General features: G+C 39.9%; 1 protein-coding gene across 1 annotated transcript in view; it reads right to left on the minus strand.

Annotated features, from left to right (window-relative positions):
- Positions 1-6121: 6121 nt before the first annotated feature.
- The window catches only part of LOC128626019 (BDNF/NT-3 growth factors receptor), a 147122-nt gene continuing 137010 nt past the window's right edge, over positions 6122-16233 (minus strand). The window contains exons 7-8 of the mRNA XM_053656207.1: positions 7180-7338; positions 6122-6307 (exon numbers count right to left, since the gene is read on the minus strand). Coding sequence (XP_053512182.1) covers positions 6122-6307; positions 7180-7338 — 345 coding nt within the window. The remainder of the gene's footprint in view (positions 6308-7179; positions 7339-16233) is intronic.

The raw sequence follows: 16233 nt of genomic DNA on the forward strand, positions 1-16233 counted from the left end.
GATATCTCAGAAATCATGGTGATTCTATCTTCTCCCTCTGTGCTGTCTAACATAGTAGCCATGGGCCACATGTGGCTACTTAAATCTAAACTAATTAAAATTAAATAAAATTTAAAACTCAGTTCTTCAGTCACAGTGGCCACACTTCAACTGCCAACTAGCCCCATGTGGCCAGTGGCTACCATATTGGATGGTACAAGTTAACCATTCATATCACTGCAGAAAGTCCTCTTGGACAATGGTATTCTAGTTATCCAAGATATAAGTTGAAAGTATTGGGCTATGAAGGGATCAGCCAGGGAACTTGTACTGAAGCCTGTTTACTACCATTACCTCCAACTAATGAACACTGCAGGTACCTATAGTGATTATATCTAAAATACAGACAGACAGACAGGATAAAGGAGCACATCATGCCTTATGAAAAGTGTATACATTTTAAGTAATCATGTCATTTTTAGTCTCTCTTTTAGAGGATGTTATTTATTGTAAGACATCATTTTTATTAAATACACTGTAGTACAAGAGACTTCCCATGTCAGGTTGAGAGAAGCTGGTCACATGATTTACAAACAAAACTTTTTTATTTTTAAACACTGATATTCTGGTGTCACTTTGAAATCAGCCAAGATGCAGTGGGTCTTAGTAAAGCAATGGACCTCAAAACAGATTGCAAAACAGGAACCAGTAAGTATCAGCACAGAGACGTCACATTAAAAGAAAATAAAGCAAATAAAGAGTTCCAAATACCAGGTCACAATTTAAGGGGCAATATATCTTCAGAGAGATATTAAAATGTGTGTGTACATGTGTGTGTGTGTATGTGTGTGTATGGCCCGGATATATACAAACATCTCTCTGTGCACAGAAGCAAATGCAGAGAGTGTCCCCATCTCTTGGCAGATTTGTAAGTGACAGGTAATGGTCAATGGCAGGGAGCAACATTTTACCATAATTTGGCCATTTGTCAAGAGATGGCATATTTAAATCCACATTTGATTCAAAGACCTTGCATTGAAAACATTTCCAGTGGTTTTACACATTTTGAAAGCAATAGTAAGATATACAAGCTGCAAGATGGAGGCCTTTACATTTCATTTTATGTTCTCCATTTTTTTATATTCCAGTTCAAACACATGAGTATTAGCAATTTTTATGATGCTTGCTCCAGAATGTTCAACATTCAGCCATCCTTCACTCAGGATCATTTTTATGAATGCACAGACTAAAGAAATGAAACAAACACAGACCTGGCCTAGAATGCATAGCCTAAAAAAAATGACATCCCACGTTTCCCCATTTCATCTCCTGAGACGCATGGTAAGATGGCAAAATAGTTGCTTGGTTGCTGTTGTGAAATTCACAGTGTTTTGCCTGCAACACATACACAAATATATTTTTTTGCTTTGCTTTGTGTTTGTGATAAATGAAGCAAATAAATAAATAAATAAATAAATAAATAATGTAAGTGGAGGAGAAAGGGAGAAATTCAAAACCTAAAGATAATTGAATAACCTCTGACTCGAGAAGTAGTGATTCATTGCAGCCTTAACAACAAGGAAATATTCTTCATGTGCTGTCGTATTGAACTACAAATCCTGCCCACCTCTAATTCTTCAGGATAACATTCACCATCACAACCTTGGAGTCTCTGCATTCCACAATGATGCATCATAAAGAAATTGCTTTAACTGCTTGTTGAGCCATCTGAGGAGTTGTTATCTCCAGCCACCCCTCTCATGGAATTTTCTGTAACAGTGACAGAGGACCTAACCAAAGCTCAACATTGGGAATAAAAGTCCTTGATTGGCAGGATAAAGAGAGAGAGAGAGAGAAAGCAAGAAAATTGAGAGTGCATATATGCAGTCATTTAAGTTATTAGAGATACAATTTAATGCTGTTAGCATTATAGAGAGTCCGGTTTGCAGAAGGAAAGGGGAAAAAATAAGCCCATTTCTGACCAGGGGCTCCTTTTGTCATGGCTTTTTGCAAAGGACAGCCTTGCACACTGTTGTCTGCATTCCCACTCGGATGTGGGAATTCCTCAGAATCTCTCACCTCACTGTGGGGTCTCAGACTTCTCCCCACTGACCTTTGAGACACTGGGCTCCCAGCATTCCTGCTCTTTTCTGGAATGCTGGAACTCTGAACACCCGTATAAAGGGGTCATAGTGGGACAAGATGACATAATACGAATGTGCAAAAGAGATAAAAAGATGCCCATTTTTCCTTTCCTGGACCTTTACATAAGGAGATCTAATTCAATTCACATTTCCTTTGCAAGGAGCCAGAGAAAGGACTCAGTGTGGTGGGATGGCTTTGAGTCAGTTGTTTTGGGAAGCACATTATCTTAACTAGGCCTTCCACCCATATAGTACTGCACAGAATTGAGAAGAGCAGTGTAGTCCTATCCATATGGAGAATGGAAGTATTAATGGCAAATGATGTTAAAAGTTTTGGTTATTTAGCAGATTTTAAGTAAATTATTCATACTGCACCCTACTTATTTCTAATGCTGTGTGCCTATAAATTTATACATAAGCACACAAACACACTACATATGTGTGTTTGTCTATGTATAAATCAAGTATTTATAACACATATAAATGCATGAACATACCACAGGTAATGCTGATGTGAACACATATGTATAATATGAATTCTGATATAATTCTTTATAGCATAGTTCAAAATATTATCTAAATAAGCCTGATTTTCACATTGGTTTAGTGTATAAGTATTTAGCTGAAGCTATGAGCATGATTGATTATATCTCAGCTGCCTGTCATCTCACATGTTTCATTTTGCTCTTCAAACTTCATATCCTGCCCCATGAACTTGTTAGCATTTTTCTTTCCTGGACTGGAGTGTCTAGTGGACTGAATCATGAACTTCAGAGTCAGAACATTTAGGTTTAGTCCCAGTGGTGCCAGAAGCTAGCCTGGAGATTTCTAGCATGCCATTTAACTTCCTCAAGTCTCAATTTCCTCAACTACTAAAAAAAATGAGAATAATTTGCTAACATCTGTGAAAATTGTTTGGGAAACTAGGAAACAATTTATTAATGAAAATGATTGCCAGAGTTTGGGCAAGAGAATCAGGTTTGTCACAACTATTGTTGCGGTTTTTACTGAATCTGATAGCAGGCCGTATTCTGTGATCATTATGTTTTAGAGTGAGGTTGCTCTTGTTCTAAAAACAAGAATAGCACAAGAAGAGAAAATCATGGAGGACCAGTGTGGGACATTTGAAGATACTCTGTAGTTCATTCAACTACTTTAAAAATGATCTGGTATTCTTTCAATGTAAGACATCACTGAAATCAGTACATACTCTTGAGACAACAGAGGAAAAATAATAATCGGCAATATAAATAACTAGAAAGCTTTGCACTTGCATAGGACCTTTCATTCCAAGACCTTGAGGGACTTGTCAAAAGGTAAGGAGAGTTTTGTTTTGTTTTTATTTTTGTTTTCTTGGGGTTTTTTTTTGTTTTTTGTTTTTGCTTTTTTTTTTCTCCAGAAGAAAACAATACTGGAATGGAATGGAATGGAATGGAATGGAATGGAATGGAATGGAATGGAATGGAATGGAATGCTCTTGTCTTCTCATTTGCCTTAGAAAATCCTTGCTCTAAAACTGCGCAGCCCTCCTCAGATGTGATCCTTTAGAGCACTGCCTCTTTGCTCTCTGTTAAAGTGCAACAAAGAAGTTGCAGTGTCTTCCCCCAGAGCAGCTGGCCAAATGGCAAACCTTGTAGGTTTTCAGGTCATTGCTGATGGAATCTAGAAAAATTTTGTACAAATCTGCCCCTTTGCACTGCTTCACAGAGTGCCACAGTGTTTTAACAGTACCATGGGTCCTTAATAGGATATATACGTGCAGGTATATATCATGGAGATATGGCTTTCATTATATTATTATATGTATTCTGGAGGGTTTTTTCACTGACAAAGAGAACAAACAACTCAACTCCCATGCCTCATAGGCCAGCGCAGAACTTGAAGGGACTGTAAGGTTTGTCTTGTCCGACCCCCTTCACTTGACTGCAGACACTAATGGATTTCCTCTTGTTCTCTGTGAATCAATATTTTTGTTTGTTTTTTATTTTTTTGAGAACTGGCTTTCAAACCCTATAATGGAAAATAAGGTATTCTAGTGATTAAGGGCACAAGCAAAACCTAAACAGAGCAATTGCACCTTCAGAAACAAATATGAAATAAAATGACTTAAAATGAATTAAAATCACTCCTTTTCAATCTGGCTTGTGTTATAAAGATATCAAGTTAACAAAATTCCCCTCACAGAGGGTAGCAAGTTTTCTTGAGGAACAGAAGTATTTTTCTTCCTTGGTGTAACTGATCATCTGAATAACTGTAAATTTTTATTTAAATTTACAACCTCATTTCACAAAACCTGTGACTGTGCCCAGAAGCACACCTCCAAAGCTTGGTCTGGGCATAGCTTCTCATTGGCATGCTGTGCATAATTTTTTACTTTACTTCTTTTAATGGAGTGAAGAAAACAAAACAGCACACTGACTGTGGAGTACATTCGGAATGGAACCACTCTCCCAACCGGAGCCCAGAGCAAGGACTTGGCCTGTGTACGCTGAACATCAACGCATAAGATATCCCCAGAGAGGAGGTTTCCTTTCCCTCGGGCATTGACTTCGCCTTTCCCATAGTCCCACAGTCTCACAGCGTATTCGACGTGCATGAGGACACCCAGGCTTCAGGGTCCATGTTTATTAAAACCCATCACCACCCTACAGCCCAGAGACATTTATACTTGGCTAATGAACTCCATCAGCTTCCCCTAGTTATATAAGTTCTACCTTTTATAAATCTGTTCTACATATCAGGGGCACAATGTCTGGAGCAGTAGTTTCTGCACACAAGGTATTAATTGACGAAGACCATGCACATTTTTGCTTGCACAGTTAAAAGGACAGGTGGGTGGTGGTAGGGGTTGGAGGGAAGTGCTATCTGAAAAGTTCAATATAAGAGAAGCTTGTCTCTGAATGTATAGCTTGTCCTATCTTTTCCAAATACTTGGCTTTCCTAACCAACCCTGAAATGATCTCAGGCCAAGAATCCACCTAGTTTCAACAGAACTTGACAAAGGATCATTGGATAACACTAGGACAACAACCCAGTGCTATGACCGTGATCTACAAAGACAAGACTCTCTGAGCATGTGACATACCATCTTGTGTCTTGCAGAAGCCATCTTTTCTCTCTACTATACTCTAGAGTTTCTGGTGATGGGAAATGAATAGTCCATGCCACAGAGTTCAACAGTCTTTTTACTCCTCAGAACGATCCTCAAGGGAAGATGCCAAATACATTCCTCCCAGCTAACAGTTGCTGGGTTTTTCCTAAGCAGGGACTGACGCCAGCTGATCCCAATGGTTGTCTTTATTCCTCTCATATTGTGGTTTATAATAAGTCTTCTTTCTCTCTGGTTTTAATCTCCCATAATTAAAGGGCTTCCCAGATTGAACACAAGTTTTCCTTTTTCATACACAGGCTTAAGCCATCCAAAAACAATAAGAACAGTAATAATAATAAATAAATAGAAGTGAATCCATAGAAACTCTCGATGTCTGTACAGCAGAAGTGACAGAGTTTAAGTCAAATATTGGTTTTCCCTTTTTTTATCCACATCAAAGGCAGGAATACAACAAGGCATTGTTAGTCGTGGTGGGCAAACTGGAGTGTCTGCTGATATAACAAATTAGGTTTGTTAAGGCCTTTGTCTATGCAGAGTTAAGAGTAATGCAGAAGCCAGATTGATTAGAAAGAAAGGGTAAGAACTGTGAAGCAGGGAAGACCAAAAAAAAAAGAAACAAACAAACAAAAAGAGAACAAAAACTAGAGAACAAACCCGGGGAGATGGAAAGAGAGAAAGAGATAATGCCAAAAAGGAGTCCATACTGTGTCTACGGATGGAGAAGTACACATTGCTTCCCTCTGAAAGCTTCTTGGTGTCTTTGTTGTTAATACTGTCAGAGTAGAGAACAGCAGATTGATGGCATCCAGCAGCAGTTAAAAGACGTTCACTCTCTCGGCCCATCTGAGGAGGTGCTTTGGGAAGGATTGGTCTGCAGGAAAGGGCCCTAGCCTAGAATATCCAGGTAGACCGGAGATGCCTTGGCCAAGTTCTGAAGGAGGGTATAGATGCCCTTGATGTTCTTCCTCATGTGGGGCTCTCGCTGCCAACACCCCAGCATCAACTCATAGACTTCCTGGGGGCACGTTCGAGGTCGCTGCAAGACTCGACCCTGAGTGATGCATTCTATCACCTGGGTGGAGATCAAAGATGGGATCAGACAAGAGGAAAAACAATACAGATAAAATAAATGTCAGCACAAAGAGAGAGCTGCTTTAAAGAAACCCACTTGGTGTTTATTTTTTTCAGAAAGAGGAGAGCAATTATTATAGGTTTGCATATTTTGTTTAACTGTATTACATTGTATTACAACGTGCATTTTCAAGCACATTGATTTCACCAGACTAGAGAAGAAAACTTGCTTGTATAAGTGGTCCCAAATCTCACCCTAGAATTGCAATGTGTTTTAGTTTTACCAGCCCGAGATGGAACCTAGGTCACCTCTGCGTCAGGGTTTTGACTGATGAGGGATCCCCTGGAGTATAGAAATAAGTGTTCATTTTGGGTAATGAATTTAGGTAAAAGACAGACTTGGGCCTAAAGAAGATGTGAGGTGCTTGACCAAGAATCTATGCCTCAAATATAGACATATTTGCAAAAGGGTTAGAATAGGAAAACAAAATGAGTTTTTCACCAGAAATGCATGGTGTAGTGAAATGTGCAAAAAGGAAAGAAACTTGAGACCTTATTGGAATAATACACAAATGCTAGCTGCACTCTAAGGGTGCTAGAATGTCACATATGTTATTAATTTGCTAGATGAGCAGCACACAGTGATTCCTGGGTCCCATCACCAGAGGATGCCAAGCATGTCAGCAAACAGTCATTTTCCTAACTCTTAAAGTTTGCAAGTGACTCTTCTTTGCATGGCATTTAGGCACATAGCAGGCCATTTTGGAAGTGCTGTACCAAAAAAAGCCACATTAGATCACGTCCTAACTTCTGGCAAAGGGGCACCTCTTGGTGTCAGCCTTTTAAGAGGGTCTCACCCAGCCCACTGCGCACCTCATTGTTGGACAGCTGATACCAGGGCTGTTTGCCATATGTGAAGATTTCCCACAACACGACCCCCAGGCTCCAGACATCACTTTCTGTGGTGAACTTCCTGTACATGATGCTTTCTGGAGGCATCCAGCGAATAGGCAGCATTGTGTGGCCACCAACCTGGCAGATAAGGGGTGAAAAAGAGGCATTAGTCACCCCCAAACTAAGTTCCCACCATAAATGGAAAAGGCGTAGAAGGGAGATGTGGGGGAATTTTTTCTTCCATTCCTTTATTTAAATTTATTATTTTAATTGTTTATAAACACATAAAGAAAATACAATTTCTTTATAATCTCAAGCACCAGAGAAAGAAGGCAAAGAATGGTCAACAAATCTTTTTCATATTTCCAGTTCTCTCTTGAAACTAGACAGGAGCAGAGCTGATAATTAGGTGGACGTTCATTTGGTAAAACACATACACACATTTTCTGGATGACTCAGCCTTCTAATGAACAAGATAACTTTTACCAGGATAATAAGTAAGGGTCTCTTCATTCCCAAATGGTCCACCAAGTGACTCTACTTCCTTATTGAGGCCAGAATTTTCTTCCAGTTTAAGGTGTTAGGACAAGTGTACAGTGCTTCTTCAAACACCTTTCCCACAATCCAGAGATGAGTAAGACAGAAATTATTCCCATTTACAGATGAGGCAACTGGGGTTCAGATGACTATTTACATAAAGAAGTCAGGTTTTTGGACTCCAAGCTCAGAACTTTTCTCTGTGACAGGGCACTGCAGCTGAGTGTATTTACAAAAATAAACATGTAACTATGATTCTGAAAAGCCCATTTCAGTTAAAATATGGTGGCTGAGGCATTAAATTTCAAGAGCATTAGTATAGGCAAAGAGAACTTTGTTTGATAAAGAAGACTTGTCAATTTCCTACTTCCTAGAGAAAAGTGAAGCATTCCATTTTCAGGTTTGTAGCCCACTGGGGCTGTCTGATTTTACAACTGTGATCAGATTTCTGCACAGTAGCACTATGGGTAGTAGGTCCCATTTTTCATGCTGGTGAACCTCAGCACAATCAGCTCAAATGTCGTGCCTGACACTGGGCAGCAGGGGAGCTTACAGTCACCAGGAATTTGACCTCGTGGACACCTCTTAGTCTCTGGGTTCTGAGACTAAAGCCACAATTACAAGTCTCAAATATCCATTTCTGACTCATTTAAGGAAGGAAGTGGGCTAACAGTGCCTGAGAAATGCTGCTTAACTCAGAGCCCAAGGAGCTGGGAGGGTCAGAGATGTCTAATATGCTTGATGGTTTCAAATAATGCCTCAAAAAACCATACAACAATAACAATAACAACAACAACAAACAACAACCCACACATGTGAAAGGAGGATGGTGCTTTTTGTTGTTTTCCATTCTTCTCTGTACAGTGACTCCAAATCTGACAAGCAGGAATGCAACTTGCTGGCTCAGGGTTAAGGTGCCCTCATATTTTTATTGTTTAGTTTTGAAGACACCAAAAGCCCTCACACTAAGTAGAGGCTGGTTGTCTTTCACTGCCTTTCGATTTTCTCACTTGTTTCTCACCCCTGCAGTGACAGGTAGTCACTGTTCAATGAGCACAGACTTCCCTCATGGAGCTGCATGGACAAGACTGAGAGTGGTGGCAATACTCAACCATCAGGGCTGATACCTGAAACACAACCTGTGTGACATCGGCACTGGCTGACCAGAAAGGATGATGGTGGTAAACTAATTTGAAGGTGTGTTTGTGGGGGAGAAGGAGAGAGGTACAGAACCATTTAGAAACATCTAGAAGCAGACAGCTAAAAAACACACTCTGGGATGCATTAATCCAGCCAGATACCAGGCTTCCTATATTCACTGTGGATTCCCAGCCGCAGTGCAGTGATAACACTCAATTCATGAAACTGGAAATGCTGGGTTTCGGGGCATACCCTAAGTGTGCCATTTCCTAGTGGGGTACACTTGACTAGTTGCCAAACCTCTCTGTGCCTTACTTTCTTCAAATATTAAATGTGGGTACCAGTGAATACCTTCCAGGGTTATTGTGAGGTTAATACCTAAGGAGATAATATAAATTTCAGTGCACTAAATAGTTTGAAGGCATTGCTTCCTTCTCTGTCATTTGACTGTCTGAGTTCCTCAACAAGGGAAGCAGCTATTCTGGAGACTCAAAGGAGAGTCAGTCAACACATACATCTCTCCCACACTCCTCGGTGCGATGACAAGTGCCCTGTGACCCCATGACCACAGCACCTACTCTGCCAGGTTTTCTGTCTGGCACTGTTAATGGCCAAAGAAAAAGCTCCTGTTTCCTTTAAAGGAGAAAAAATAAGGTTCAAATTTTGATTTACGTGTTTTCCCATCTGATCATTTATTTTATGCTTGGACAGATTTTTCACTTTAATTCTTTCAAGAATCCCTTCTGGGATTTCACACATGCTGTTATAAATAATGCTCTCCTTGTTCTGATGTCAAATGGGTGAGAGTGGGAGAATCTAATGAAAGTTCAGACAGGGTTCACAAGTTTTCTAAGCCCATTTAGAACATTTCTGAACATTTCTTTCGCAGCCCTTTCTCAAGATTTTGGAGATGTCACAAAAGTAGACAAAAAAATGTCACCATTGTTACAAATTACTGTCACATTTCGGTCACAATCCCTGGATGGTTTTTGGAACCTCACAAAACCAGTGTGTGGCAACAAACACAATGAGACATTTGTTTTCCATTGTGCTACTTGGCAACTTGCTCTCACACCCTTGCTCAAATGTTTGTGACATGGAATGCAATCTCAAGTTCTGGGAGTCAGAACTGCTGCTTCAGCTGCTGGCTATGCCGTGGTGCCTGAGGAGACTCTCCTGCGATCCATGTGGGTCAGGCCACATGCCTTTTGCTAAACTCACCAGATTGAACTGATCAAGATGGGAAATCCAGTTGGTTGGGACTTCACTTAGATTTGCAATTTTTATTTTCCTTGACCCTAGACACAGGGGTTCTGGTCCTGTAATTAGGCACCACCACATTATCACCAGTTATTCAATTCTTAGTCCCTCACATTTACAAAGAATTTGCACTCAGTTATCTCACTTGAACCCAACAGTTACCTTCTTGGGTAGAGACTGGCTCGCCTTCATATTAAAAACAGTACCCCCAAAGTTCAAAAAGTTTAATAGCTTACCTAGAGCCACACACATAGTGCCTTCCCCCTGAACATCTTGCACTCATTCTGATGGGTCACTGTTTGTTTCCAGCCTCTGCAGTCTCCAACACATGCTCTGTGTTTTTAGCCAGCAAGCTTAGTTGTGGCTCATCACCCAGGCCAAACCTACTCAAGCCTGTTAGAAAATTTGATCTCCTTTCTACCTAGTAAAGGCAAGCTCAAATTCCACCATTTCAAGGAACTCTCTGTGTCTGCTACAGCTCAGTGCCTTTTCTAAGTGCTAGGAAGCCCTATGCCCACTTGGTAGAGCTCTGGTAACACTGTAGGCCAGACACTCCCTTTTTTTTTTGCTACTTGACACATACTTCAAGAAAGGTGGATGCTAATCAGTTATGTCTGGCAGGGCATGAGGGGGTTGGTTGATAAGCATATGATGTCTTCAAGTGGGTTTCTTGTGAGTACTGATATTGGGAAGAAAACCTTATAGTGTTCTTTCAAAGATATCAGTGTTCACTGCCTTCCTATCCATCCTCCAATAACTTCTCTAAACTCTTGATACAACCAAGTCTTAGATTAAATGAATAAAAACTGGCTCACCTATTTGACACAACAAATAAGAACGATTCAATGAAAGTTGTAACCTCTTAAAACAATGCAACCCAAGACACTGGGGTTTGTAGGGAGTATAAAAGCTAAATTGTATGAGAAATCACAGTCCTAGGTTTGCCATCTGTAGAGTAGTTGGGGTGCTAGGGGGAGGCGTGTCTATGGTGCAGACCTGGAACCATTTACTCTGGGAATAAAGTCTAAGAAGATGTCATAATGCATAACATGAAGGGAGTATTGTTCTACAGATGGTGACTAGTGTGTCATACCTTAGGAGGCTGGAGAACAAGGACAAAGGCTTCAGAAGAAAGCTAAACCATGAAAAGAAAAGGACTGAATGACCATCACGGCTGCTAATCATTGCAACATGGTGAAATCAGCAAAGCTAACCAGAACAATATCTGAGGCCCATGGCCAAACAGAAATCGTGAAGTGGCTAAAATAAATCAAATTACAGAAAATAATGAGTTCTGTTTTTAAAACATATGAATAAAAAACTTTTTCATTTAACTCTTCATGTGATTTCTATGACAACTCACAATTTTGATGGTGATATGTATCAGATGATCTGGTTAAATGCAAAAATAACAGCTATGTACTACTTAAAACACCTGGTTCTGGGCATCCTTTAAGTCAACCTGGTTGAAAGGTATTTAACACAATAAATACTGGACAGAATACTAAAAGGCCCTTGGTACAACTGTCTTGTACTAGAAATCAATGATTTTATTAATTTTAAATCAAATTGGACACATCTAATCACTAGAACTGCAATATTTGTTTCTTATCCAAGAAATACTCTTTGGGCACATACTTCTGGTCATTAGGTTGTAAATTGTGAACATTTCCTTGTCATTTAACAAACAATATGATTTATTTTTCTACATAAGAAAATTAGGACTTGAGGGAAATCAAGGAACTTGCTGAGGAAGGGTAGTTGTGAATTGATGACCAGCAGTGTTGAAAACACCTCGCTACCCCACCATTATTTATGCTGACAACCTAGTTCTTTCATTTTTTACAAATATACAAAGCATTATTTTCCCTGGTACAAGTTAACGATGAGTGCACAACTCACTTTCCAGGTACACTGGGAGATGACAGAGGAGATGACAAGCTTAACTCTCTCTCTTTTTTTTTTTGTTAGGCTTCACAGAAAGACTCATCTGCCATCCTCCTTACTTCTTCATCATCTCTTCTTCCGCTGCACCTTTTCTTCTCAGTGTTACCATCTTCCCAGTCTATTCCTACTTCCAATTCTTTGAATATCCTCTCAAGTCTCCCTTGTCCGACCCCATTTCAAATACCAATGTTGCATATAGTCTTGCCTAATTAATTCCTTTCTTTTTTCCTTCCTATCATGTTTTTTTTTTCATTACTGTCCAATTACAGTTGTCCCAATTTCCCCCTATTGCCCTCCCCTGCTTTGCCCACCTCCTGCTTTCACAGTCAATCCCCACCCTGTTGTCTCCGTTCATGGGCCATTTTCTTGTCTTTCCAAATGATCATGATATCCTTACCATAACTCATTATTTCTCCATGGTGATGCCTCGTTTTCCTTTTGTGTTTATGAGAGCCACAGTGGTAGGCTGAAGTCTTTCTATAGATCCACAGAAAAATGCCCAGCTGGCTTGGAAACCACTGGTGATATAAAGTGAGCAATGCTAATTGGGACCTTGTAAACTCAAGTAGCAAAACCAAAGATGCCTGAGAGGCCACTTCCAGTTTGTGGTATTTATTCAGTCAGTGAGTGAGTGATAACTTGTTTGGAAGCCAAACATTTTACTCCCTTAGAAACATGCAGGCCAAAGGGCAAGCCACATTAAGAGATGATTAGCTGTCAGAGGCTTTTGGCAACATTAAATATTGAAGAGACCCCTAGACCTCCTCACACACCCTTCACCCAATTGCTTTGTTCAGTAGTTTCTCTTGATCTGTTCCTTAACAATCCATGAAATCTGTAAATTTAATAAATAGCTGGACCTTATTTACTTATTTATTGTGTTGCATCTGTAGCATGAAGCTAAAAAACGGAGGGAGAAACAATTTATGCAAAATATTCTCCTTGGAGAAACTGGAACCACTGTGGTCAGATTGTGGGCACTTTCTGACCACATCCACGGAGACCAGAATTCTTCAATTATAAAGAGTGATGAGCTGTTCTTGTGGTTCATGGGTACTGAACCAAAGGATACCTCATAGGAAGAAAGTCAGCCTTCCAGCCTTGCCAGAAGTCCTGAGTGAACTCAGATCGACTTGAGTCAGGAGAGATGCTGGTGACCTGGTCACCCTCTTGTACAGTGGGAGCTGGTTATCACTACACCTAAAATTGCTGTTATTTGTAGCCTAGAAAATCCTTCACTATCTTTTACCATAATGGTCGTAGCAGAAGGATCATGATTGAGTAACTTCAATCCAAGTGTTTTGGGATTAATCAAAGAGAAGGCATGCTGGACCTTATTGCTAACAGTATTCCTGCAAATCTTTATTTTTTCACAATTAAATCTCTATCCTGCCAATACAGGGCAAATGATCATGTTTGGAAGGGGAAGGTCACAGAGCTATCATTGCTATCTCCTAACATTTGAATTCTAGGTGAACAGGTGAGGCAAATTCAATAAAATTTTGCATTGAGAATTCTATCTTTATTCTACCACAAAATAATAATAATGCAAATAATAAAAATAACAATAATAATAATAATACTTCATGCTTTTATAATGCCTTTTTTGTTTTTTTATAGCAGAACCACATTTATTTATTCTATAATAATCATATTTGCCTCAAAATATGGTTGTGAAGATTAAATGAGTTAATGTTAGAGAAGCTTTGTGGTGCCATTGTGTGATGCCATTTATATGATTAGGCCTTCTTAATAAAGCAAAACTGTAGGTCTAAATAACCTACAGTTGACAGAGGCTGGGAATTCATGGTGGGGCAAAGAGACTTGCCCTACTGGGGCCTGAGGAAATTTTGTGAGGTGGTGGCAGTGTTCTAAATCCCCCTGTGGTGGCACTTAAATGACTGCCAAAACTCAGAACTGTACACTAAAAAGGTGAATTTTATTATACATATATTATACCTCAAAATACTTGACTTAAAAATAAATAAATAAAGCTCTTACATTAATGATCAGTATATAATAAGTGTGTAAATTATATTAGCTGTTATTCTTATGTTAAGTTTGCAATAACGGGGTAAGTCACCCGCATTCTTTTATCCCAGTTTAAGAGGTAAGGAATATCCAGGCTCAGGAGCAAAGTGACCTACCCAAGACCACACAGCAAAGAAGTGCTAGACTCTACACTAGGACCCAGCTGTCCAAATGGATGGCATTTTTCCATTCTGCCTCAAGTCTGACATGCAGTCAGATCTGGGGATAGGAAAAGCCCTCTGCCAGAGTCAGCTTGGGCTACCATAACAAAATACCATAGACTGGGTGGCTAAAACAATAAAAATGTATTTTTTCACATTGGCTTGAAGTCCAAGATCAAGGTTCCTGCAGTTTGGTTTCTGGTGAGAGCTCTGCTTCTGGCTTGCAGATGGCTGCATGTATCTTGTGTGTATGCACAGAGAGTGAGCTTCAGGTATCTCTTCTTATAAAGACACTAACCCTAGTGGATTGGGGCCCAACCCTATGACCTAATTTACCCTCTAAGTTACTTCTTTAGAGGTCTCATCTCCAAATACAGAGACCATGGGTGGGGATTCAAGATATAAGTTTTGGGGGGTACACAAACATTTAGCCCAATGCTTATTTTTTTTATTCCAATACACTTGGAAGAGAAAGAACAGCCCCAAATATGAAGAGCTGTGCAATTCTTGTCCAGAATGCAATTCCATGGTCGTCTGTTAGCAACTTTATGTCCCAAGGCTCACCCCTACCACTCTCTTCACTTCTGGGTGTCTTTTGATAGTTTTCCTATAATCAACTACAGTGGTACCTTGGTACTTGCCAGCTTCAGAACTCGTCAAACCTGGTACTTGTTGCATTTTGATGAGAAAAAAAAATTAGCACTGGGTGCTTGCTTACCACTCACCACACTTGCCAGAACTTGTGCAAGAGAAAATATTTAATCAATCTTCACTTGCTTACCACTTGTTGGAATGAATTAATGACAGGTGCCAAGGTACCACTAATTCTAGAGCTTAGCAAATGGTTTAAACCTGCCTTTGCTTCACAGTAGCCCTCAAATTCAACCCATTTCTAGTGCGAAACTTAAGGCAATCTCAATCTTCACTTTGTCACCCCCACACTCTACCCCAATTTCCATGGGTGTCACTAAGGGAGAGTGGACAGACCCTGGAACTATTTAGTGATGTGTAGAGAAAGGCAGAAGGGCTTCCTGGACTCTACATTGCTTCAAGTGACAGCCTGCATGGGTCCTACTGTCCCCTGTGTGACAAGACAAAAAATGTCTGAAAAGGAAGAGCAGATCAAAGCTCCAGAAATAATACAATTAAGCAACCAAGAGATAGCCAACCTATCAGATGCACAGTTCAAAGCACTGGTGATCAGGATGATCACAGAATTGGTTGAATTTGGTCACAAATTAGATGAACAAATGAAGGCTACACTAAGTAAAATTAAGGGAAATGCACAAGGAACCAATAATGATGGGAAGAAAATTGGGCCTCAAATCAATGGAATGGACCAGAAGGAAGAAAGAAACAACCAAATAGAAAAGAATGAAGAAACAAGAATTCAAAAACATGAGGAGAGGCTTAGGAACCTCCAGGACATCTTTAAACGTTCCAACATCTGAATTATAGGGGTACCAGAAGGGGAAGAGGAACAGCAACAAGTGGAAAACTTATTTGAACAAATAATATAGGAGAACTTCCCCAATCTGGCAAAGGACATAGACTCCCAGGAAGTCCAGGAAGCTCAGAGAGTCCCAAAGGAGTTGGACCCAAGAAGGAACACACCAAAGCACATCATAATTATATTAGTCAAGATTAAAATGAAGGAGAGAATCCCAGAAGCAGCAAGAGCTAAGGGGTCAGTCACCTACAAAGGAGTTCCCATCAGACTGTCAGCTGATTTCTCAAAAGAGACCTTACAGGCAAGAAGGGGCTGGAAAGAAGTATTCCAACTCATGAAAGACAAGGACCTACATCCAAGATTGCTCTATCCAGCAAAGCTTTTATTTAGAATGGAAGGGCAGATAAAGCACTTCTCAGATAAGGTCAAGTTCAAGGAATTCATCATCACCAAGTCCTTATTATAGAAAATGTTAAAGAAACTTATCTAAGAAAAAGAAGATAAAAA

This window comes from Artibeus jamaicensis, unplaced genomic scaffold (genome assembly GCF_021234435.1).
Source record: "Artibeus jamaicensis isolate MK-2021 breed Jamaican fruit bat unplaced genomic scaffold, CSHL_Jam_final scaffold_1964, whole genome shotgun sequence".
Lineage (NCBI taxonomy): Eukaryota > Metazoa > Chordata > Mammalia > Chiroptera > Phyllostomidae > Artibeus > Artibeus jamaicensis.